We start from the raw sequence: 27,373 nt of genomic DNA on the forward strand, positions 1-27,373 counted from the left end.
TTAGTTATAACATGTTTTGTTTTTCAAGGCATTTAGGATCTTTGAGTTCTTAGTCTTAAAACTCATGACAAAGCTGTTGGGAAAGACTTTGCCTCTACCGTCTTCTTCTACCTGGCCCATGATGATGTAGTTTAAACCTACAAAGGAGAGCGTGATGTTACAAGACAGGAATCCAGGATGTGATCTGGTTAGTTCTTTATCTGTGGTCTCTATTCATTTGCACTCTGTTACCAAGGCCTTCTAACATTTTCTTCCTTCCTACCTAAAGCATGTGCTTCCTTACTCATCTTTACCATGCTTGTTATGCAATAAAGTACAGTTACGTAAAAATCAGGTATATAGCTAAGTACTACATAATTAAATATATAGGAGATATTCATTAAATGTAGATTGTCAAATGAGTCTGAAAGACCCTAGGAATGTAGTATAAACACTGGATAACTTAGCTACTGACACCCAAAGTGGAAAGTATCACATTCATTTTGGATATTCTCTCATTTGCTCAGCCTGCAGGATAATGCACTTAAGGAATAGCGTACTTAGGTCTTTTCGTTCCCTTTTCCTCCCCTAAAAGACTTGAGCATTTTCTAGACACATAGAGGGGCCGTCAGGCAAGCAAGGTGGGCTTAATGTGTGATAAGCCCTGGCTTCGCAGAAATCAGACGGATTTGCATATTTTTATGGCTTAGAAGGGTTAGGGGTTTGCAAGGCCTTAGATGGGAAGGAGTGATGTTACAGGGGTAGAAGCAGAAAAGGTTAGATATTAAGTAATGGCTATTAAATAATTCATGGGGATTTAGGAAGAGAAACAGAAGTGTGTGGCTTGGAGCCAGCAGTCTGCCTGCAAGGAGACAATGATATCCTCGGTGGAACAAATGATGTCTCCCAGCCAGGTGTCTGGCTTCCAGAGAACTAAAGGTAAAAGCAAAACCTACTTTCTGACAAGGATTTGTCACTTTGGTGCTGCCCACTTTGAATGCTTAAATACCAGTAGTATCCCCAATGTTATCAGGGTGGTTTTTTTGATGCTTATTAAATTATTTTGACTGCTTCCTGCTATGGTTCCATTTATGTTCTCCTGTTCTACCTGTTTACTCAGGACGCAGAGCTGAAAACTGGTTTCTGTTTTACTTAGTTCCTTCAATGAAAGCTATTCTCAGAGTTTCTGCTGACACCATATAGGTAGCCCTTAACTGGAAATTATCTTGATTCATCTCCATATAATACTGTTTAAGAGAGCTACAGAAACACTGACTGTTTGCAGATATAGAGTGGGCTTAATGACACTAGTATTTCTACAGTAAATGTGTAAATATATTCAGGAGAGAAGCAACAGGGAAACATTGATTTTTGTCATTTGCTGTGACACGCTGCTTTTCTAGTGTAGCATGCTGTCAATTTTCCCTTCTAAATAACTGTTTATGAAAACTAACTCCGAAATACATACATGAAAAAACAAAATCTGAGCTTTATTTGAGAGCACTAAATCAGGTTTTACTTTATATCACGTGCGTTTAAAAATATATATATAGATAGATTTCAAACTCCTTTGATCTGAGTCTAATCCACTATAAGTAAAACTTAAAAATGCAATATAAATCTGGATAACTAGTTATTTAGATCTTAGATTGATTATAAAAATAATTGCTGTAACTTTACTGATAGTGTTTTTAAGAACTGTTTTATTTTATGAACACACAAGGCAGTTATACTTGTGTACTTACCTCTTCTGATGAGAGGACACTGCTTACATACAACAATAATCTTGGCACTCATATTCTTGCCAGCTTGTTGAATTGCTAAATTTCCCTCCTTATAGACATTAATGATTGATATTGTTGCATGCAGGCTGCCAGCCCGCGTTACTGCTGTGATTACGGTTCCAGTTATTACTAGAAGAAAATACATTTGATACACTTTTATTATTTTTTAGACATGCATGTTGAGGCATCATAAAAACCAGGTAAGTATATTAGTCCATAATAAGGAAACCAACAATACTGGCAACAGTGATAAAAAATGTGGGTATCATCTGCATTAGATAACTCACTACTGACAACATTTGGTGGCACCAAATACAAAACTGTTCTTAGGATTTATCAGTCTTTTGCAAACCCAGTCCTAGGTTCCAATCGTTTCGATTAAGCAGTACAACAGATACTACTTTTAATGACTTATTTTAAAACAGTGGTGAAGTTGAATTGAAAACATTCTAGCAAAAAGCTGAATTCCCAGTTTTCGGACACCCTCACATGAGTAACGGGATAGTTAATGCCCTAGGAGCTAGATGTTGATCTGAGGCCTGATACTGATACAAATTTGCCAATTTCAGCTAAATTTAGACTACAGATTAGACATATCTCCTAAAGACCTCTCAGTATGAAAATAAAGATACCTTTTTCTTCCTGGCATGACCAGCTTAATTTGTAGGCCATCTTTCTTTATCAAACTGGAATGGTAAATAGCATTAGCAATTTATTTTCTTCTCACATCACCTTTTGTAAATAAGCTACTCTACCCTAGGATCAGTTAGAGCTTCAGTTATCGATTATGTGCAGCTGGATTTATTTTACAAATCTTCATAATCCACATTTTGGCTTAGGCATTTGTAAATTTACATATTATCTTCCTTTAATCCAGAGCTTTTAATTAAATGGGAATGTCCGTGGTCAATCAAAAGAGAACTGCGGATGGTAAAATGAAATGCATGATAAAATAGTTCTTATTTCCTAAATTCATTAAGTCAGCAAATGCACTTGGAATCCGTCATATTCTGCAAACAGCACCTGTTGCGTTCTTACATTAGGATACACTTGCATTCACAGTGCGTATAAAATATTTTTATTCTTACCCATGCCATGGAAAAGACTGAAAAAATTAATGTATTTGACTTGTTTTTTTCTTTCCCTCCCTGCTTCTTTTGGTTTGGGGCCAGGCGGCCCTGGGTGCAAATGACAAGGGGCGGGTGTTGAGGAGAGGAAAGCGGCAGGCGGCAGCGGCTCCGCTCTGCTGGGCTGCGGCCCCAGCCCTCGGCTGTTTTCTACCAAAATGGTGCAAAGCTGCCGCCGCTTTCCTAAAACAGCAGATTGCCCCAGATCTCATAGGATCAGCTATAAAGTTAGAGGCAGATTAAAACAAACAAACAAAAAGGGGTGGCGGTGGGGAAAGCTGCCCCATCACATTTTTAGGCATGTTACAGGGGATTAAAAAGAGCTTCCAGTATTAATACAGGAAAATACTCTGAAACAAAACTGAATAAACCAGCAGTGACAGTGCCATCCAAATATACAGCAGACGTCATTTCTCCTGAGTGATTTGTGTCTGTGTATGGAAAGCAGTTTTTGTAAACTTCACGCCTGCTAACTTCTTTCAAAAGTATTTTGGAAATCTGTAAACTGCACGGTGGAATAGTCAGCAGGTGCAGCATCAATTGTGTATGGGCCGGTTATGGAGACATGAGATGACAGTGCAGTAACTGAATCAATACTTTCCTGTAGGAGATTGTCTGACACTGCCATTTACTTTTTGGATGGAGAATGTGTGTTTGTTTGAGACATACACGCAGTGCCTATTTCAGAATATTTCCAAGGATTTGTTGAGTGAAACATAGATACTAATGTCAGATACACCCACAAGATGATGTAAAAATATAGCCTATATATGAATGATAACTCAGAACTACCTCTGGTAAAACTCCTATGAGTCTAAAAATACAGTGCCAAGTGAATAGGTAAAAAGAACCAACTTTGCTTCCTTACCAAAGCTGCTTGAACAATAATTGCTTTCGATAGTACCGCTCCTCTTGCACTTCTGCTGGCACAGGGCAACTGTAGGTTTCACAGCTTCTCGAGGAACAAAAAGTAAATTGAAATTAAAATGAGGTATTTGATACAAATGCAAAGAAATTTGTTAAAAAAAAAAAAAAGAAGAAGAAAGATGAATCATCCCGATGTATAATTAACTAGCTCTGGTATTGCAGGGGATGACCACTACAATGACAATATTCCTTTTCTCTGCCATTGCCTCCAAGCATCATCTTTTCACACGTGTCTCAGCTACATATCTGTTCTAATGACCTTACAGAATGAGACGTTACAGAAAGTTTACCTTTGATTGCAGTGTGATCTTAAATATGCTGCTTATTGTGCTGCTAATATTTAGTGTTGTTGCCATACAGCCCTAGTACTACATTTAAAGTATTGTAACATTATATTACAGTGATACTTCAGAGGGAGGGGGTGGCCTTTTATCTGAAATTACTGTCCTGTGATTGAAGAGATCACAGTTCAAATTCCTGGCTCTTTTTTTCTACATTTTTCACATAGCTTCATGACACATCGTACTGTAGAATTGTTACTGATGACATTTTGAAGCACAACATAATAAATCTATTTAATAGTAGGGGTCAACATTTTGTTTCCGTAACAGAATTCTTTGTTTATAAGCAAGTGAATACGCTTTGCATTTTTGTCCTCCTCGGGTGGATGTTAATGGTTTCTGTACTTTACTCAGCTAATCCTTTCTGTGTAATGTGTTGGGATGCAGTATTTTTAAGGCTTTTATGTCCTTTTCAAATTTGTTTGGAATTGGTCAATGACATCACAACTATTGGAAACAGAGCTGAGACAGACAGATTAATAAAACCTAAACCCTACAGAACCCTAATTTCCAAGAAAAACTAAATTAGTTATGCAGAATATATTTGCATTTTTTACTTTCTTTAGAATGGAGCATTTTGTAGAACTTTTATTCAGCCCGTACTTTCTGAAAAATAACTTCTAACTAATTTTCCAATCAGTAATTTACACGTGTACTTCTCTTCTAATTGCATGAACTAATTGATTCTTTTTATACTTTTCCAGATTTCTGAGATTCAGCTGAATGGCATTAAAATTACTTTGTCTTCAGTGTTATGCCCATGACTGTTAAAAGATCTGCAAATTTGCTGGTTTGCCTTTCAAACCCAAAATTTAAAAATTGGACTCCGTATTTGTCATTGATTTGAGATTTTTTGGTTTTGTTAGTGTTTGGGGATATTTTCAGTCTTCGCATGATTGGTATTCAGTGTGACTCTTCAGACCATTCAGTGCCTCCCAAGAGGAGGAGTGTTCTGCACAGCAAGTCACTGTGTCTGTGGAGGCATCTCTAGTGGGATTGTACGTGATGGAGCCTCAGTGCTACGGTCAGATCTACGTGGTCATGGGAGTGAAACTCCCTCTGTCATCACTTCTGCTGTCTTGATGTTTCTCCACAATTCTTTCACACCGGTGTGTATTTTCTATTTTTAATTATATGCTGGGTTGCTTTTTATGAAGTGACGTCTGTGTGGAATACAGTGTAGAAATAATACGCTATATTCAGTTCCTAGAACTTAAAACTAAATGCTAACTTTTTCAAATTATTATTTCAAATTACAGTTAGCACTTGGCAAGGTGCCATGCCAGTTCTCCTGCTTCACAGCATCCATTGGTAGGTCAGGCAAGTACCTCCTACCTCAATGCCACATGCAGCAAGACCAAAACTGAGAATTTAATGTTCCTTGAGTCTCAGTTCAGTGTCCACACCAGGAAGATAAGAAATGTAACATGAAGGTGAGTCACAGGTGTGTGCCACTATGGCAGCTGGCAAAAATTTATTGAGTGGCTTTGATTTTTCTAAATTTAAAACTGGGATTATGCATTACAAAATATTCTTGTTTGGTCTGTGTTTTGGTTCAAGTTTTACTTTAGAGTTTAGTAGACATTGGTTGGTGACTTCGTTATGATTTGTCAGTAGAGGCTGCCTATTGTTTAGCAAAATATAAAGTGTCTACCATTTTGCATGTAGCCATATTGTTAGGCAAATGTATGACTTGATTCAGTGAAATAAGAAAATAAATTACTTAACCACATGTTTTGGATTAATCTTCATTACTTTTATTAATGTATTGTATAGCATTTATTTATTTCTTCAGCTACCAATATTTTGATGTAAGACAGAGACCGAGGTAATTTTGGAAAATGGCTACTAAAGTTAAATATTTCATTAACGCCTGGAGTTCTGTGCGAGTTTGAACAGGTGTGATTTGCAAGATAATAAGCTATTTGAACTGGACGCTTCTGAATGCAAATGATTGACTGGAAATTTAACTAAACCATCGAGATCTGGTGTACTTTGGTTTGTTTTTAAGATCAGAAATGCTTATGCCATGCATAATTGATCAGATGTTGAAAGGACTTCTTATTTCTGTCTGTCTAACAAGTCCTTTTGAACACCTTCCCTCTGTTGTCCTCTCATGGATGATTTTACATTGCTTTTATTATCTAACACTGATGTTGTCATAACAATTGATTTGGAATTAATTAGTAAAGGCCATCTCTTTCACATGTGCACACAAACAGCTCACAGAGCAAAACTCAGCGGCAAAACCCTGAACACAAACACAGCATGAGATACCTGACAGAGCTGAATTATTTATTATTAGAGTAGCAGTCACAACAGGATGATTTACAGATCATTATGGTTTCATTTGTATAATGTTTATTTTCATCTGGTTTAAATACCTTTCATTATCAGTATTTAAGCACCACAGCTTCTTGGATTCCTGCTGACAGGCCATTGCTGTCCTGACTTTTGATGCCTTTTAAGTATAAATCAGGTTATGTGTTGCAAAAACATCATAAATAATTTGGTTTTGTGCTATAAGGGCATCTTAAACCTCTCACATCCAGGTTATAGAAATTGTAAGAATTTATCCCTTCAGTATCTCTGTAATGAGGTGGTTTTGGCAATACCTTCAGAGAAATCCTCCTCTGATCTGTCATATATGCTGTCTAGTCTTAAATTTAAAAGGAAACTTATTTTTAGTGTGACATATTTCTTTATAAGTTCCAAACCCTCATCTTTTTTAAAATAAAAATAATTCTAGGAAGGTGTCATGTTGACAGGATGTCGCCAGAATCTGAAGAGGGCTCAGGTGGCTTCCGTACTGGTTTTCCTTCACCTTAATAACTAGGTGAAGAAAAATAGGGCCAGATTTTTACATATTAACACATACAGAAGAAAGAGTTCCTTAAAATAAAACTATTTCCTAGAATATTTAGAACTTCTTATGCAAAAGAATTTTGTTCATCAATTTTTCTAGTTAACTGTCTAAAATTGAGAAGACAGGAAGACTCTCAGCAGAAGCGAGTTACTGTTAGACTGATCTCTTGTCTGCATAGATTTCCTTTTAATAATGTTAAGTAGATTCTCCTTTGAGTATATTAAGATATTCCCTTGAGTATATTAATTTTAATTCATTCTCTTGACACTTGAAATACTAACAAACCATAAAACTAATTTTTCATATACTTTCTATAACCTTCTCCTTGTACTGGAATAATTTATTTTTCTAAGAAATAAAATAAAGCCAGTAAAACTTACTTGAGGTAGCAGGGAGTGTTGTAGTAGTAGGCGGAACTGTAGTTGCAGGTAACTTTTTTGGTCTAAATTTATAATGGCCAATAAAGCCATCAGCTGTTAAGCTTAAATCAGACAAAAACTGAATGAGCAACTCATTTCTCTCAGACAAAATAGGGCTGAAATAGAAAACGAAAATATTTCAGTTGTTTTGAATGTCAAAGACAAAAAACATTAATAGCCTTCTAACAACAACACTTTAGTTATTGGTCTGAATGCAATATCTGCCCTCAGACTAACACTGAAATACATGTTTCTTTGCTGGTGTGTCAGACACCGGTGCTGTGAGTGTGAAACTCATTCTGATGAATCATCTAAACCTCTGGTTCCTGAAGGTTCTGTCAGTATGCGGATCTTTAAGTTCTTCTGCGTGACTTCATTGCAGACTTCACTTCCACGGAATGGAAGGGGCTGGATTAACACAATGGGAAAATGTATTGAAGAAATCCTCAGTGTGAAGCTGAGGTAAGTAAATGGGTTTCTTTATTTGTTTTTGTTTAATGAAAAACATATTACACATTTGGAAGGCCTTAAGAAAATGAATTTAATGTTGGGTTATGTAATTCTTTGACAAAAACACTACAAATAAAATGGTTTGGGTTATTATTTCTTTATGTGGTTTCGGTTTTTGTCAACGTTTCGATATTCATTACCAAGACCTTGCAGGTAATTTCTTAGGATTTGAAATGTCAAGGACAAGTACTGTCCAGTGTATTAGTTTTCAGTTCATAAACTGCACAGTACCTACTGTGACCCTGCCTCTGGATGTGGATGGAGTGCAATGACGCTTCATTCGAGACTACTGTTAGAGAAAACCATCTGGAATGCAAGTCTTGCCAAAGCAGCACTTCTCTCCCTCTTTTGAGCCTTCTACAGACCTTGTCTCAATATTCATTAATAATAATTAACACAAATTTTTCAAGCAAAACCACAGTTTTTGGAAAAAGAAAGAAAAATCTAGGAGCAAAATAATCTTGGTGAGGGGAGAAGAAAATAGAAAGTGGGTTTTAGATGTAGTTTTACTAAAGTAACTGTGTTGTTTCTTCCCAGGAAGCCTGACAGTTCCTGAGCAGGACTTCTTCAAAACATTTAATCAGGCTGCTGAAGTAAAAACTCGTGATCATATCCCAGAGTTCTGGCAGGTGTTCCAGAAATCAGTTTACTCTGATGGCTGAGTGTGACAAAACCAAAAGTAAGTGCCTGGTTATCTGGAATTCTATAGATTTACAGATGCTGTGGTAGTTGCAGGCTTCGCTTGCTGCAGAATTGACCCAGGCTGTGGACGCAGGAGGGCACAGATGATCAGCTGCCCGAGAGCCTTATTCTGCTTCCTCAACACCAGGGCTACAACAGCACTTCTGAAAAACGTCACCTACTCCATGTATCCTGCCTTTTTAAAAAAGGCTTTTTGTGTGAGAGGCAGGGGTTTTTGAGTAATTACTTCTCCTAATAAATGGTCCTTGTTATGTATACCATTAATTTACGTATCATAATAATTGTATTTAGGAATCAGGTATGTGGTTACATTGTACGCTCACTCGTCTGCAGTTGGATCTGAATTCATCAGTGCATCACCAAACCAGTTCAAGGTATCCACTTTACTCATACTTTTTATGTGTACTGTTTCTGTTACAGAATGCCATGTTACATTATCTTCTGGTTAATGAGTTCCACCTTGCATAATTAGTGTCAGACAAGCAACCAATACTCTTTATAGAAGGCTCACTTCACAATTCAGTTTACACACAATGCTTTCTGGTTCTTTTACAACACTGGTCTTGTCCTTACTGTTTTTCTGAATCCAGCTGATAAATTTTGATGAGAATTGTGCAAAGCTCCCCAAGAGCCATACTTTCCCCCTCCCACTAGATATATAAGCTGCCTATATACAACTCTACAAGGAAAAGTGACTGTGTTGAGGCTCTATCTTGGATTTCTGGTTAGAAAGCAATGCTATCCTAAAAGTGACTTTCAGGACACTTAAATGTTCTGTAACAAGAAATGTCATCTCTAAGCTCTGTAGCCTGGGTCTGAGCCCAGTCTTCTGCCCTTGCACAAAGTCCAAACTAACATCTCTAGATGTTGAAGCCCATTAGGGCTTGGCAGACCAATTTACAGCTTTGAGATGCTGTGGGGATAGATGCCAAGCCACAGTTAAGAGGTGGTTTAGGAAGCTGCTGGTTGGAGCCAGGGCTAGTCATGGACAGAGAGAGAAATGGGAAAACCTAGGGACAGACAAGATACTGAGCAGCTCCTGGAAGTTCAATTGGATGTAGAAAGTGTCATATTTAATTACAAAATATATATATATATATCTTTCTGAAGCCTAGTACAGAACAGTTAGCAAAATGACACATAGTGGTAGTGAAGTTCATAACCGAAGATAGTTACTTACGCTGGTGGACTGTCCCCGCAGTACTTCCCAATTCTTTTAGCGTCATTGATTTCCCCACCATTAAACACTGCAACATAGTCGTATCTGCAGTAGTTGTCTCTCTCCACATCAAACTTCTCAAACTTTAACTCTATTAGCTGCAGGGAAAGTATAAATAACTCATGCAGGTTTTGCTGTGCAGAATAATGTTTCTTATAGTAAGTGACCTCTTCATATGAACTACTAATTGATTTTCTATAAAGTCCTTAATCCACTTGATTGTGGAGTAACATATTTTAATCCACGTGACTTCTCTCCAACAAATGGTTCAACATATGACTCTAATATTCTATAAAACATTTATTTTGCTCTCAAATATATGCAAGTAACTTCTCATAAAGTTGTTTTTATGAGTGAATGAAAACAGGATAGTATCTATTAGGTATTATGCTGCTTTTAAAATAACTATAACAAATCTAAACCAGAGAAAGGGGGCTTTTAGTGTCATTGTATCACCCAAGATATGCTAAAAAAAAACAAGGGCAAATTTGGAAAGAGTCATTTCACTGAATTCATTAAGAGCAAGGTCTGAATCATTGTGGTTGCCAATACTGTGCTTACATGATGCAGAAATAAAAAGGTCAGAAACAAAAATAGTGATAGCAATAAAATTAGTAAATAGTAAGACTAAAACCAAGAGAAAGTAAGTAGTTAAAGGAATTGTATTTCCATACACAATTTCCTTAAATGTTGGGGCTTTACAGTTTGTGAGAACTAGTATAACTCTGGTAGTTCCAGTGTTGATGCTACTATCTCCAGCATGACTTCTGTTTATGGACTTTTCTACTTCAAAAAGAAAAGCAATGTACAAGAAAACAGAAATGGAATTTACTACTCTGAGGTGAAGTCCTGCAGTATGTTTGTCAGTTGTGTGTAGCAAGGAAGGAAAACACAACATAACCGCACAATTGAAACAGAGGCAATATCTGCATTTAGGCTGCACAACAGTATTTAAATCACCTTCCCATAAAGAGGCTTCAATGACAACACTGAATTGTGTTGATTGTAGATATGCAGAATTTCTCTTTAAAGATCTGTCTCAAACAAAGATGATATTAGATCTTTTAAGGCTGTACAAAGAAAAAGGAATAATTCCTACATCACATGCACTTTATTTGATTTACTGACATAGTAAAAATGAACTTGTTCCACATTAATAGTAATGATAGCGTGATATCACCTGATGTCTTAGTTTTCCCTGGATATGCTTTTGCACCATTCAAAAGTGTAAGGCATCATTTTGTTTCCCATAAAGTATGAGTAACCTAGGGGGACTTTTTTCAGAGATGAGTAACATGTTTGTTTCAAAAACCTTGTCACCGTGATGAAAAAATGCACTTTAAATGGAAGTACTCATCAGAATAATATGCTTCTGATAAAAAAGATGGTATAGAAAGAAGTAATGCAACTAGGAGCAGAAGTGCTACATTTTTCCACATGCAGGCAAACCAGCAGGCCGCAATATCTACTTTACTATTGTTCCTAAGTGAACTTTGCACTAACAAAGAACTATTTCATGATAGAACAGACGCTCTTCATGATCATGAGAATCTCCTCCATGTTCTGTAACAAACGAAGTAATTATTGGGTTGTATTAGAAGCGAAGGAGTGCTTTGTTTTACTGCTCAGATGCTTGTGAAAGGAAAGTACAGACAGCGGCACCTGAACTTTGGCAAATGAAGAGTGAACAGCTTTTCATGTGCACTTGGAGAGAGATGCTTATTCACTACTTTCAAAAATGGCTTTTGCCACTGACAAAATTCTGCCTCATTTGCATGCAAACAACCATTACTGCACTACATGAAAAATATGTATTTGGAAATTTGTAGATTCATGGATGTTCAAAAGGCACGGCATATAATGTCCTTATTTTTATGCTTACATAGCCTTTCTTAAATCTTCTCTACAAGCTTAGGAAAAGTTTTAGGCTTGTCTAGAGATATTTGGAAAGAACCAAAGTAATCTGCAGTTTACAGATAAGGTTTTAAAAATCACTGCCTATCTACAGGATTGTTAAATGACCTGTATCTAGCAAGCAAGGAATATGGATTAAAGATGAGTACAGGAAAGACTAAGCTGACATATTGCTTCAGTTCAAGGGAGAAAATACCTTGGGAAATGGAAAAGTATGAAACATCTGAAGAATATATTTATCTGGGGCAGCTTTTTTTATATGGAGGATTACAGTCATGAGCAGAAGATTAAGAGGAAAGTTGCCTTTACATGTAGAGGAATTTAAGAAGCTGGACATGGTTAAGAAAAGCAACCTACCAAACATGCCTGGTCGACCAAAACATTCAATCATTGTAGAATTCCTGCCAAGGTACAGAGCAGATGGCTTGGCAACGACCAGAAAATGTAAAGCTAGAATTGCAATTAGCCCTACAGCGTAGGGAACACACTTGTGTTTGCCATGTGTGGCAAACGGTGGCAAATGAGCCCTCTTCATCTGCCGTCACATCTCTTCAGGTCTTAACAAAGTGGTAACAGATGCTCTGAGGGCATCTGGCTAATTAAGCAAGCATGTTATGAGATGGAGCCTTCAGAATATGAAATAAAACAAACTTTATGAAATGCACATTGAAAATCCCTGTGCAGGACACATCTGAATACATTCCCTTTACCATAAGCAGAATAAATAATTTCTGCTTTAAATAAATTCAATCAGCTCTGCCTGTGTACCTCAATAACAAACGGCAGCAACACCGAAAATACTTCAAATGTTGTTAGACTTAAACCTAGAATTGATCATCATTGTGTTTGGTCCTGAGATCATCACCTGCCCTAACTTAATTTGCATGATGTTGTGCTAATTAACAAAATCACCTTAAAAAAAAAAAAAAAAAAAAGTTTTAAAAGCCTCACCAGTCACAGATGCTTTTAAAAGTTAAATTTAGGGGAAAGTACCAACGCACAGAAGCGGACGCGCAATGCTGAGAAGGCACAGGAGTCACTGGAGCGAGGCAGGTACCAGATCAGAGGAAAGCGGCTATCACTGGAGGGTAGGTGTCCTGTGCTCCTTGCACAAACCCAACTCAGATTTCAGCCAAATTGTGTTTTAGTTGTTTCAGTGCAAGGCGGGCAGCGTGCTGTGCAAGCGGGCTGTTGGTGCGGTGTCAGTCCGTGCAGGTGATGGCAGCCGGGCCGCACTGGCGGGCAATGGCAGCCCCTTACCTGGTTCTTCGGGGCGACGATGTGCCAGGAGCAGGTAACTCCAGCTGGGTAGTCTCGCTCTGGCCAGTTGGGCGTTTGGAAGGACCCCGATGGCTTCTCCAGTCGTCCCCCACAGTACTGATCCCCTGCAAGTACAGTGCACGGTGCTGACCACAGTGGAAGGAGGATGCGGGTGACCTATGGAACAGGCTCTGTGGAGAGCCCATGACGGAGCGGGGCTTTTTCCTCCATATCTCTCTTCCCAGTCTCAAATTACAAAGCTACATCAGGTATGTAATTCTTATTTATAACATAATTATGAACCTTCTTATTAAATTATCACATTACAGTAATTTAATATATCTTTCCAGAAGTTATCAATACAAGGATAGAACTGAAAGGACTAATGTATTACTCATCACCTGTATTGCGTCTTCCACATAACCTGTCTAGGCTGGTGCCATGCTAACAGCAAAAGCCTTGAAGAAGAGTCTCTCAGCAGAGCGATACCACCTCCCTGCAACCCCCCAGCTTCGCCCAGCTCTTGGCCTTCCCAAGCACAAGGCAATACCTTTATGTTTAATAATCCCTAAAAGATTTTTCTTTCACGTGTTTTTCTAATTGTTTTTAAACCAGTGTAGAAATCCACAGTCCCCAATGTCCCCTGGCACAGAACTCCACCACTTTACAGCTCAGACAAAAAATGCCCTCTCCTCTCCTTTGCCACCACTTGCTCATCTGTTTTTGTTTTTGAAGAGACAGCGACTGTGGTCCCCATTCACCTCCTCTGTACTGGTCATGACTTTAGAGCCCTCTCCTACACTGCCCTTGCCCATCTCTTTTCCAGCATGAAGAGGTCCATTCTGTGCAGCTCATCTTTGTGTAGAACATGTTCCTTAACTCTGCCATATTTGTTGTCTCCGATCACTTCTGAGAGTTTTATTATATCCTAGCATGAGATGGGAACATCAGAATGGCACACAGTATTCAAGGTGCAGATGCATTTATGAATTTACAGTGACATAATTTGTTGTTGTTGTTGGTCTTTATTCCTTTTTAAAAAATTGTTAAGTTTATGTTTCTTTTTGGTAACTATTGAGCACTGGATTGATGCTCAACTATGTTTTAATAAATTATCTATTTTACATGTAAGATCTCATTCCTAAGTGATAGTAGTCAATTCAGAGCCCATTGTACTGTACATAAAGTTAGGGTGTTTTCCCCTTATTTGCCACATTCATCTATATGGAATTTTGTCTGCCGTTTTATTGACTAGTTATTGCCACAATGCTGCTAGGTGCAATTATTCTGCAAATCTTACAGTGTTAGCCCTCTTCTTTACTATTTCTTTACTAACTACAGTGGTTAAACAGTTACACTTTGCTATTTGCTAAGTGAGATAATTAATATGTTGAACCACACAATCCCTTATATCTCTGGCATCCCATCGTTTTAAGCATTAATGTGGCTCTCCATGGAGTTGTACAGCCATATTTGTCTTCAGTGCACATGTAATTGTTAATTACCTCTTTCATGGGGTTCTGCTGCAGAAAACTTTGCAATGAATCCACTTCCAGCAGTATTAGCATCTGAAGTCATCTGCACCAACATTTTATTGCTGTTGGATATGAGGGCACCTGGTTTCACCGTACCACAGAACCTGCCGATGCGTTGTCCATTGGCATGGCCGTTGTATATATCCACAAAATCGTATCGGCACAAGTTGTCACTTTCCAGGTCTAGATATCTAAAAGAAAGAACCACCACTTTTCCTTCTGGGACCTGCAGAGAGAGAGGGATGGAGACATGTATCTTGAAATGTGACTGACACCACGTATCTATCTGATCCCACTATTTGCATGAGTATTTTCATATCCTTCACTTCTTGCCAGCTAAGCCTTTTTTTGTCATCTATAGTCCAGGCAGAGTGGTTTGGAAATCATATTGGACCAATCATAAGAACAAAGCTCTGGCCATTTCTGTTGCCATTATTTTCTTCCTGATTCAGAGTATTGTCTCACCATCACCACCCAGTTCAGTTTGGCATGTTTCTCTTATTTTCTGCTGGAAGTATGCAAGCAGCCATGCAGCTCCCTGTCACCAAGTAAGGTGAGGAGGATGGGATTAACATGGTTGAAAAAAAATATGGAACAAGCAATTTACAATATTGAACAAATGAAATGGACTCTCTTATCTTACTGATTTGTGCCATAAAATTTCATAGTTTGAAGGGTTTTTTAATTTACTGACACGTGACTTACATTTATAAATAAAATTGGAAACTTTATGGTTATTGCTGTACAACCCTAAAATTTAGCTATTGGAGTAGGTACATTTAGCTCGAAGGCTGCGGTGAAAGAATTGTATTTGGAAAGAATATTTGAAACTATAAACAGAGAGTTCAAAAGAACCATTAGTGCGTGTCCTCAATACAGAAGAGAGTTTTGTTTTCCAAAATGTCTGAGGAAACATAAGTCAGGGCAAATCTTACATGTCTGCATCTGTGGACATTGCAAAAGAGGCAAGACTACCGAGAAGGATGTAAATCAAGAGAGCATAATAGTTTACAAGGAGGAGAACATGTCCTGGGATATAGTTGCAAGCTTTTAAGAGAATAAGCAGCATACTGAGAAGAGTCTTCTAACAAAGCACTCAATGCTATGTTAACAGGACAGGGAGAAGGGAAACAGTATTTTAAAGTATAGAGAGACCTTAGACTGGCAGAGTGTAATTATCTGCATTCAGTTCATAGCCCAGGAGAGTGGTTACCCATTAAAATAACTGCAGCTGTTCTGTTTTACTGAGACACTGCTATTATTTTCTGCTTTAAATACATACCACACACTTAACATATCTGTAAGTCTGTATTTATGACACTTTAAGAGTTCATGATTTTTTTTCTTTCCTTAACAGTGACTCATTTTAAAACACCAGTTTGAGATAAACTATTCCTATATGAAATTGTCAAACAGTGTTTGCATTCTGTGAGTTCCAACAATTAAAAATGCCTTGTCAGGGATAGATGGAAGTGCTACACATGGAAATGACCACTTAACCCAAAGAAGATACTTACACAGGCAGCAGCTCTAGATGTTGTGAAAAATGTGCTATAGACATGTTCAGGTTACTCAATCATGCAGCTGCTTTTATGTCCAGCACTGATACTGACCCTGCAGCAGGACAGACTTCTGCATGAGCTGTTTCCACCTGCCTGGGTCCACGTACCCGCTGGCTGACCAGCCCCGCTGCAGCTCCTGTCACTGGCGTCACAGTATTTTCCTTTAGTTCTTGTTTAAAGTTCTCTCAAAAATGCATTCCATTCCCCCGTGCTGACGTACACCACTACTACTACACCAAAACCACAAAGCTCATCTAATCTTAGCCAGAAATTCCAAAGCACAATGACTATATTTCAGAAAACTTTAAAGCCAGATGTTAAACTTACACTCCTGGAGTGAGCAAACCTTATAGCTGGTATCAGAAAATAACCCACATGTATATTTAGTCAGCATAAGGCCAATACAGACACATGGTCACACTGTAACATATTCTGTGAAAGCAATATGAATCTTTGAATTGCTGCTCTCACAGCTAAGTCTCTTATTATTGCATTCACTTGTCTTCTGGTCTTAATCACTAAGAAGCATTAAGACACGGTCATTTTAACAGGAAAAAGAGCTAAAAGGAATTTAGTATTCCTGTCAGAAGACCTAAGTGTTATTTATGATTTATGGTTTACTACAAACTTCATGTGACCAGACAAATCAGTTCAAAAATGCTTGCTGTAAAGTCAGTTATCATGTTTTAGTATAGACAGAGCTGCTATGCCTACAGTTAAGATTGTCCAACATTTTCCACTACAAAACACTGCTTATAGTGTCTTGCAGCTTGGCTGCAACTTACTCATCGTTAAGAAGCTTCCCCCTTTCCCCCCACTGTTTGTGAAATTTGAGCAGAAGTTGCTCCATCATATTAGATTGAATAGTTTTGTCAGTGCTTATGAGATTTTTCCCTCCTTTCTCAGCTTGAATTGCCTCTTTGAAGTCACCTACTCCCTCCCTGAGTTTGAAGAAGGAAGTTGAAATGTGAGAAGTGGCTGGTTCTGGGGTAAGAAAAGGTCTTTTTGCTGTCCTTGTAGAAATGTATTCAGATTTAGCCAAGTGGTTACCCCTCAGTGACGCTGGCGAGTGCTCACTGAGAGCGCGCTGAGCCAGCGCTGCCCTGCTCGCGCCAGCCTCACAGCACTCAGCCTTGCCCTGCGTTTTCTGCTCCCTCGTGCTGCCCCAAGGGACCTGGGGAACCAGGACGTGGGACTGACCCGCGCTGAAAAGGGAGAGGATGCTGGCAAAGCTGCCGAACTCCAAATTGCCAGACAACCATCCACTCAAGTCCTGGGTTTTCTGTTTCATGGTGTAAGTAATTCTGCACAGTGTTGCATGCTTCCTTCTCCACTCTCCACCACTGATTGTGTTATACTATACTAAGTTACATTATCTATTTATATTTCGTTATAGTATTTAATCTCTCTAGCTTCTATTTGTTCAGTCTACTTGATCTTGGTCAAGACTGTTCCCCATAGATGTACTGAGTTTCTCAGTTTGGTTTCATGACAGTCTGTAAGAAAATGTGTAGGAGAAACTGAGCTACATGGTCATGGATTTTTAAGAAGAAGCCAACTCCAGACTTCAGTTGTCAAAATCATCCTTGCTCACATTTAGCTGAAATTTGGGGAGCACTGGGTCCCTTAATCTCAGTCACTACTTACTGCCATTACTTTATAAAATAATGTAATTGCCTATTTAAATAATATTTGTCACTATTCACAAAAATAACAAATTTGTTCCAGCATGTTAAATCAATTAAAACTTTGTGATCTGAGCAGATGACATTTAGGAGGGCAGAGGATGGTGATTCCACATTCTGGCAGGAGCTGGTCCAGTTTGCAGCTATTTCCAAGGAATCCCACCCTAAATACAGGCATCTTTGCAAAACAATACTTTTCTTTCATTTCCATCATTTCCCTTTATTAAATGTTGAAAAGTAATGTGCTAAAATCTGCCAATGTTTATCCTAGAACATTTAAAGTATTGCTTCACGAGAAACACAGGGGAGAATGCAGAGGCCAGTATGACTCAGTTGTGTTTACTTTGAGCCACATCCGAGCCTGATGCAGTAAGATGATGGGATACCTCAGAGGGAGAACTGGAAGGAATTGCAGCTCTTCTTAAGACAATAAAAAAGAAGAGGAGTCAAAGGAAGAGTGTGATGCTTCCCCTGCAGGGCGTGCCTTATTTTTATGTTTTATCCACCCAGCTGGTATATTTCAACAGAGGCACTTTAGCTTCTGCCTCTCCTCTCCTACATGGTGGGTGACTGACCCATACTTGTCCTTTGCTTCCCTTCTTAACTCTGTGAACTTCTTTAGGATCAGATATCATGATGCTAACCTCATATGAAGGATGCCTTACTCTTATTGAAGGTTAAAGGAAAACAGCACTCTCTGAATTTTTACGGGGAGTTTTTCTAGACCGTAATTCCCTAAAATAATCTATGTCCATTATTAACCTCTTAAATAGGGCATGATTATTTTATTTATACAACCCACCACAAAATAAGCTCCCTAGATTTTTTTTGTTATCATTCTTTGCAGGTATTTAATATAATGTTAATCAAAGCTCACTTAAAGTAGTTAAGCTGTGTTTCTGTAGTTGTTCTGACTAAACACAAAGCCCTCTTGATCATTGTGTCTCTTTCAGTTTCTAAGAAGGATTCCCAAACTGTCATACTTTTAAAAATTATTTGGCTTCGATTATTTGCTTCAAAAATAATCTTTTGATGGGGAAAACCCCTTAAATGCCAGTTTAGTAAGAAAATATTTTGTCTAATTTTTAAACCTATACTGTACATGGATTTAATATATTTTGGTATATGTTTAATACCAAAATGCTGATTGTATGTTTTGCCATAGCAGTCCTAGGTAGACTTAGAAAATACTTCAGCCACTTGCAAGCCAAACATGTTATTTCTCTCTACTGAGAATGAATGTGAAAGTTATTGGTTTTACATCCTGGGAAGAAGCACAGCTCCAGCCTAGTTGCTGCTTCCCTGGCTCCATCCTCTCCAGCCACAAATGAACAATTTAAAAAAACAAATCCTATTAGCTTGCTCTCCCTGACAAAGGCACCAGATTCTGTTCAACTATTTCTTTTCTGGCAATACAACCATGGATAAAGATCTGTTCTCTACTGGAAGGGCAGTTTCACAGTGACAGGGGAAAATGAATGCTAAAATGTAGAGAAAATGATTTAAAATACTTCAATACCCCAGAGCAGGTTCCCAACTCTCTTGATAAGCAAATTTTTCAAACCTTGCTTATTGTCAGCAAACCTGCTGGAACACAGCTCCTGAACTTATAAAAATACAACCTTACATAACTCTTGACAGTCTTCTGTAGTATTGTTGCACATAAAGTCATCAGAGTTTTATGGGAATTACACAGTCTGCCAGAAAAACACAGGACAACAGTCCAGATTCTTGGACTGTGTGACACATTTATGTGAGGTGATGGCCAGGAAGGATTACAGAGTATTAAAAGTAAATGTATATGACATATTTTAGATAAAGCCATATACATTACTATAAGAAAGGAAATAGCTGTACAAATGACTTCTTAGCAAAGCCAGCTAAAAGCTGCTGGGTAGTCTGCCAAAGTTGTAATATAACCACAAGCATGTGCTGAACACTTCTTAGAGCTCTTAGAATAGAGAAGCTGTTTTCTTTAGCCAGCTGAAAAAGTCCCAGTCCCTTGAAATAACAGAACCATAATTGAGTTAGAGAGACTCTTCTAGCTTTAGCAAACCAGTTGGAAAGATTTCAGCTGATACCTGAATGCTACGTTGCTTTATCTGTATCACCCATAACATTTTCTAAACTTATTTTCTTCTAAATAATGAATTAGCTGTCACTCTGTATCTCTGTGAATTTCTTCCATAGACGAGATCCTGTATTTGAGAAAACAACAGCTTCATGCTTCTTGTGAGCCAGACACAAAGTGAATCAATGTGTCTTGCAGACTTGTCAGATCCTGCATTAGATAGAGTGTTTTCAGGAAGGTGTTCACAGCCCTTGGCTAAAACGGACAGGCAAAAAGTCTTAGTCACCTTCTAAGATCAGATGATAGATGAGGAAGCCTAACAGTAACTACAGCATATTTCTTCATTGCAGTGTAACTGGCTTTTTAGTGCTATTGCAAGCTATTCAGCAGTATCTGGTGAAAGGATTTTGTTGTTTAAATTCCTGCTAACCAAACCCTTTAGGGTACCACTTTGCCTCAGTCTGGTAAATCATCTTGTTTTTTTAAAGAGGAATCAGCCTTAGTCTTGCAAATTTTGTAGTCCTTGCCTTCCACAGAGTTGATGGGGGGGAAAAATCAACTTAGTGAGCTTAGTGAGCAATATTGTCTAACAGGGGTTAAATTAGTTGGGGGCGTAAGAAATCCTGGTCTACTACAGTTGTGTAGCCCTTCTCTGGCTTTGGGGGAGCTCCAGGGAACAAGTATGCAGCAGTTGAAGAGCAGGAGTAAATGGCAGAACAGCAGAAAAGTGGGAATTGGGATGATCATGAAATGCCAGAAGCGGAGTTCCTCCCACGGTCAGTAAAGTCCAAGTACAGACACAGCTCTGGTATGGCTTTGTGGTAACTTTTCACGATGTTCAGGCTAACCTGGACACTCACATCTTGTTGGCAAGAGCCCCATTAAGTCTGCAATGAAACCACTCTGTATGGACTCTTTAAATGCAATCAATTGCTCTCTTCTCCCTCTACCCCAAATATATGATGAAGGGTATATGCATGGGATGCTTGAGTAAATGCTTCTTCAGTGCTGGCTCCATTCGTAATCCAAATTTTTTTAATGGTATAAATGTTATGCTGTTATAATCAAAATTATTATTTACCTCCAGATTCAATTTTGAACTTCTTAAGATCTAATACTGAGTTATACTGGTAAACTAACTTTGGAGTTTTTTTCTCTTTTACTTAAGGCATGTGTGTATGATTCCAAATGCAATTTGTGTCCACTTTTCAGATCATAAAGTGGGCCATGCTAATTGCTGTAATCTCAGCCCCTTGACCGCAGGAAGCAAGTTTATTGATGAGCATACACGGTATTTCACATCATACTCTTCTGAAAAAGGTCAGTCACTGATTAAAGGTAACCTCTAACTTGGCCCTATAATAATGCAACACAAAGGTGCAGAAAGCAACTGTTGTAGCTTCACTGGTGTCCGTCAGATAAAACGATCAAAATTACATCACTTGTTTGGTACGAGAATCATTTTAACTGAACACTGTAAACAGATCAATGTCTCCTGCTTTGCGTCAGCATCTCTATAGTAGCAGGAGACAATTATCCTGTGACATCCTATTCTGCTGCCAACACCTAGCCTTAATGCAGTCTTTGAACTGAAGTTCTCTTTAGTGATCCTGTCAACACACAGACTAATTTATTTTTTTATGCTTTTTTTTTTTTAAGCACATATTCTAGGTCTGAATATCACAGGAGTTCTTAGTGAACTGTGCCTAAAAAATGGAGAGAAAATTTGGTGGTCAATTTTAGACAGCTTAATTTGTGTGTTGTGAGGAAAAGTAATAATTCATTCAAACCCCTTCTGAGTCTGTGGGTAAGGTCACGTCCAGCACTGAAGTGTTTAGTCCTAGTTGTTTAACGGCATTTGCTGTCCATGAAGATGATGTTTCTGCCCTACAGTCTCATTTCAGCATCAAAATATCAATTGTACCGCATGCTCTCGCACGGTCACTTATAAATGTAACAACACCTTCCTGTTGCTTTCTCAGCTTGCTGTATGACAAGCTCCAGACGTCCTGGCTGGCAGAACACTGTTATTAGCACACTGCAGGCAAACCTGCCTGAATTTTGGGGTTTTTTTTTTAAACTTTCTATGTTTTCTTGCCAATGAATTTTGCTTTTCGCTATGTGCACCTCAAAGCTTTAATCCATTTGATCTAACTATTGCTTTCTGCAGTGACTTGAAAGGGTAGAAGTTTGTTTTCAAGTGGATTAATTTAAAACAATTGGAGATGTATCTATGGAAGTCAATGAAAATTTGCTTCTGACATTAGGCGAGGTCAGTTCTATTTCAGCCACTATTATCATATTACAGCAACCCTAAAAAGTTCCAGATAGTTGAGCTGCTCTGAGTTACTGAGTTCATTATTGCATATATGTTATCCAATATAAAACACTGGCATTAACGATAAATAGTTCTTCATTGTCTTCAGCACTGATTTTGTGATAGTAAAAATTCTTACTGTGATTTTCCAAGTACATTTGCTGTTTGGAGGGTAGACTCCAGGAAATCCTTCACTCCCAATAAACCCTGACTCTCCAGATACAACTCCTCCACATGCAAATGTAGGCCTGAGGATAATAGGAAAAATAGTGCTTAAATTTTAAATATATTCATTTATTCTTTATATAATAGTAAAGAGACATGGACTGTCTTAGAAACACAGCTAAAATACTTAAAAGCATTGCTAACTTTAAACATGTTTCATTACTTACATAATTTAATTACTGACATGGTGCAATTTAACATGCAAACTTAGGTGTAGAGCAAATGAACTGCTTGGACCTTAATTCTGGGTTTACACAGATTTATCCTTCTTTCTTTAATTCATACGATGGAAGACGCAGTGCTGTGATACATACATCATTGCAAATTGCTATTATAATGAAAAAATATTTAAAAGTCATTAGTAATGCCTTTTTATAGCATGTATAATAGTTAAAATAGCACAGTAATAAAAATAACTTTACATTCCTATCTGTTCCACCCTGAAATGGTTTGAATTTAACTACTTTAATCAAGTAAGTTGCTTTGGAAGTTTTCTATACCACAGGAACACAATCCCCGATGCCTGCAAGTCCTGCTACTCCAGCCTGGTGATGCATCATACATCTCGATGTTGACGGTGTGAGATGTGCAGGGCTACAAAGGTCAGGTGCGGGCCCCTGCTCCAGCATCGCGCTGCGGGGAGCCCAGACAAGCCCCTGAGAACCACAGCGTTAGTGCTGAGGGCAGGAGCCCTGCCGAGCTTTAGTTATTGGGATATAATACAATATAATATATCGTATCACACCGGATTGTAGCGTATCACTGTTATGTTCTACTCTGTTACCTGTTATCTGGGGGCTGTTTCCGTGGAAAAAGCCCCTGTCCCTGCCCTCCCAGGACGCACTAAGGGGCTGCAGAACACCCGCGGGTGCCGGGTTCCCTCCTGCGGAGGGAAGGAGGGGAGGGGCGCTGCGCGGGCGAGGAGGGGGCGCGGTACCTGTGCGGCGGGGCCGCGGGTCGCGCCGCCGCCAGCAGCAGCAGCGGCAGCAGCAGCGGCAGCGGCGGCCGCGGGGCGGCGGGCGGCATCTCCGGGCGGCGGCGGCTGGGGCAGGGCTGGGGCCACGGAGCCGCTCCTCGGGCTGCCGCCTGCTCCTCCCGTGTGCGCTCGGGCCGGGGGAGGAGGCAAAGGCTTCCGCGGCCCTCCGCCCCGGGGGCAGGGCAGTGCCGGGCAGGGGCCGTGCCGGGCAGGGCCGCCCGCCCTCTGTCCGTGGGGCGCGGCGCTGCGCGGCCGCGGAGCCGTGGGCGCTGCTGGCTCTTCCCTTGGGGGCCCTGCCTGGCTGCGCCCAGCCCCGCCCTGGTGTCCCCTGGGGGAGGTGGGCGGCGGTGCTGCAGCCGGGGCCCCGGGGGCACCCCCGGCACCCCGTACTTTGCGCACGCAGGGACCCCGGCCAGCCGGATCGCCCCAAAGCCCGCGGCGCCCTGCAGCGCCCTGCCGCCTGTCCTCAGGTGGCACAGTGGGGGTGTTTGTCCTGGTCATGAATGAACGCAGTGTCACCGTCTGTGCAATCGTGTACGGCTTCACCAATGCTAGAGAAATAGTAATGCTACTTTAAAATTTCTTCTTTATTTAAATTCTAAAGTAAACTTTAAATCCTTCATTTTGTTTACCAGTTGGTGATCTTGACCCATTTTAGTAGCCTTTTCACTCTGGCTGTGAAAGATACTCTTTAAAGGGCTGTGGCAGAGCTCACAGTAATGAACTCAATACTTGTGTGTTTGTAGGATTTGGGCCAAAGTTGTTTGAGTGAGAAAAGAAATGAAAGATTAAGTCAGTATTCTTACAGAACACAAGAAAACTTGACATTTAAAACAAATGTTTACAGAAACCACATTGTTAGTGCTACTGGATGATGACATACAGATTATCACATCCACAGATGATAATTGATCTTCTAAGGGTTGTTTTAAGAAGAGCCTGCTCCTCTTCTTGCTTTAAGTCTTTCTTCCCATATACACCTCTTGCAAGAGAGGGTAAGTTTGTATTAGTGTTCAGGCACAGCCGACTGAAACAAAAACCGAAGGAACTAACCAGACATTTTGCTGCATGCAAGGCAGAATACAAACCTAGTATCTTAATTTTAGCCTATTGATTAAGCACTTAATATTCATATTCTTGCAAAATACGAAGAACGGCAGTCCCACTCCCAAGGCTTTATATAAGTGCTGTGGATTAGAGAAGATGCTTTGAGGATTAAACAGAAAGAGGATGCTGCAATTTAGCAGATGTAATACCTGTAATTCCTTTCCACAGTGCTGGATGAAGAGAGCAGTAGAATAACCTGGATCTGTGCTTGCTAAATTTCCAAGAGGATTTTGTGGGGAGAGATGCTGCTGCTATTGGGATGTCCCAGATCTTTGAAGGTGGTCTTCAATACAGCTGGTAAGACATGCCAACAGCATCCCTGTGTACACAGAGGCAATGGAAGACAACAAAGAGCAGAGGCTGAGGTGTGCATGGGCTTTGCAGAGGCCCAGGTTTCATGTGAGTGCACGTGTCGGCAGCCAGGAAGGAGGGCCTGGCCTGCAGCCCTGAGGAGGGCCAGCCCCAGGTCCCCAGTGAGGCTGGGGGAAGGAGCAGGACACATATAGGCAAGGCTTGGTGAGGGATTGGGGCAGGGAGCTCAGTCCATGAGACTGTGGAAACAGAGAAGACTGTAATGTGGTCGTAGCTGAGATAATATTTGCAGCTGAGTTTTGAACTGATTTGAAGTGACAGAAATGGGAAATAAGACAGCTAAAAAGGAGATATATGCTTACTCCATGACCAATAGTATGCTGGTTAGCTAGCTAAAAGTTTAACCACTCCCTCTAGGTATACTGAGTTTAGTCATGAAGGTAATGTAACATTCATAAAAATTCCTAGATATCCAAATCGATGTACATGACAGAGAGGTGTATAATCCTCACACCATAGACTTAGGCATTCCTTGCTGCTCCTCTCTGATGGTCAACATTTTTGAAGTCTACAGAAGACCCATTATTTAAAGACAATAGGATATTTCAAGCCTTATATCCACAGAAGAGCTGGCCTCCATACAAAACCACCAACAAAGGCTGTTAGTTCCCATGGCTTACATGTTCAAGGACTCTTTTACATGTGATTGCTGCAGACTTTCAACCTCTTCCAAAGGTAGTTTTAAACTTCTGAAGAGTTAATGTGGTAAGAGGTTCTGCATTACCACCCTGGAAACATCCAAGGCCAGGCTGGATGGGGCTCTGAGCAACCTGATCTGGTTGAAGATGTCCCTGCTCATTGTAGACAGGCTGGCCTAGATGACCTTTAAAGGCCCCTTCCAACCCAAACTGTTCTATGATTCTATGATAACATCTACAGATCTGTGTAGCAAAGGAAAGTTCTGGGCTGATGAGCAGATTGAGGCAGAGAACAGGCTGCTGGGAAAGGCTGAGGGAGCTGGGTCTCTTTAGCTTGGAGGAGACTGAGGCATGACCTCATTAATGTTTATAAATATGTAAAGGGTGAGTGTCAGGAGGATGGAGCCAGGCTCTTCTCGGTGACAACCAATGATAGGACAAGGAGCAATGGGTACAAACTGGAACACAGGAGGTTCCGCTTAAATATGAGAAGAAGCTTCTTCTCAGTGAGGGTGACAGACACTGGAACAGGCTGCCCAGGAGGGTTGTGGAGTCTCCTTCTCTGCAGACATTCAAACCTGCCTGGACCATTCCTATGCAACCTCATCTGGGTGTTCCTGCTCCGGCAGGGGGATTGGACTAGATGATCTTTTGAGGTCCCTTCCAATCCCTAACACTTGGTGATTCTGTGTGAAAGCCCCACGTAGCACATGCAGCCAGGCTCCTGCACCGTCGCTGTATCAGGGGCAACAGCAGCATCACTCCCTGGCATTGGCTATCTGGGAAAACGCCCTAAATTACAGACTACAGACAAGGGACTCCATGTAAATTAAACTGTATTTACCAAATGTAAATTATGTTGCTAGAGAGAATTCACCCGTGAACTAAACCAGAGACATCTGGCTGGTTTCTATCAATGGCTACAGAAGGAACAAAAAAGTAAAAGGCCAGTGAGTAGTTACCCATATATAAAGATGTTAGCATTGACATTAATCTTAAACTGAATTGGTATCTGTTAGGAATACAGAAATGGGAGGGGCCTTTCTTCACCAAGCCCAGTCCCCTACTGTTGCAGGGAACCAAATCAAATAAACCCTTTCATAAACTGATCACACTTCATTTCTGAAGTCAGGAAGTTGCTTGATCAGCATCTGTCAGACTTTGTCTTTGTGGGATAAAACTGAAATGCATGGTTAGGAATTGTATGTAAGAAATTGATGTAAATTAAGCTACAAAGGTTTTAAGCTCAAAACCGAAAGGTGGCAGATTTAAAGTCTCTCATGCAATCTTAATTATGCTGCCTTGTGTATGTATTCTTTGCATAAATGATGCATAGGTTATGTGACAAAAATAGTATGGATTCACATAAGCATAGACTCTGTATTAATGTGCACAAAAAAGTCTAATTTCTGACAGTCGACTTTGTAACTCAAGTAACTTTCTTTTCTAATGTAGTTTATTTTTGAAGGTAGAAGAAAATCTATTTTGTGTTACATGTGTCTCTGAGGTGTGGTATCTAGAGGTGTGGAATGATGAGTCTTTAGTGATAAACTATTTAATGTTTAAACTACAGAGCTAGTGCCATAGTAATTACAAAAACTGCCTGCTGTCCTAGGGCAACATTTCCTCCTATAGCGGTCTAGCAGAAACGCGCAGCCTGAGGGACCCCTCACCTCCCATCAACATGTGCCAGCACTCCAGGGGTGAGTCCTCCCTGTCTACCATTGAACAAAGATATTTTATAAACAAAGCTAATGAGACAGATTTCCTAATAAATATCTGGCAAGTGTGACCTCGTCTGCCTGAAAATGAGACAACTGTTGAAGTGGAAAGGGGA

General features: G+C 39.8%; 1 protein-coding gene across 1 annotated transcript; it reads right to left on the reverse strand.

Moving 5' to 3' along the window:
* Positions 1–23,469, reverse strand: PCOLCE2 (procollagen C-endopeptidase enhancer 2; the record flags this gene model as incomplete). The annotated part of the gene is made up of 9 exons (XM_080350119.1): positions 1–137; positions 1,725–1,892; positions 3,759–3,842; positions 7,405–7,559; positions 9,836–9,972; positions 13,049–13,173; positions 14,554–14,809; positions 22,358–22,466; positions 23,381–23,469. The coding sequence occupies 9 exons, from the start codon at positions 23,467–23,469 to the stop codon at positions 1–3; spliced, it is 1,260 nt and encodes a 419-aa protein (XP_080206245.1).
* Positions 23,470–27,373: the final 3,904 nt, after the last annotated feature.

The sequence above is a fragment of the Nesoenas mayeri genome (genome assembly GCF_963082525.1).
Source record: "Nesoenas mayeri genome assembly, chromosome: 9".
NCBI lineage: Eukaryota > Metazoa > Chordata > Aves > Columbiformes > Columbidae > Nesoenas > Nesoenas mayeri.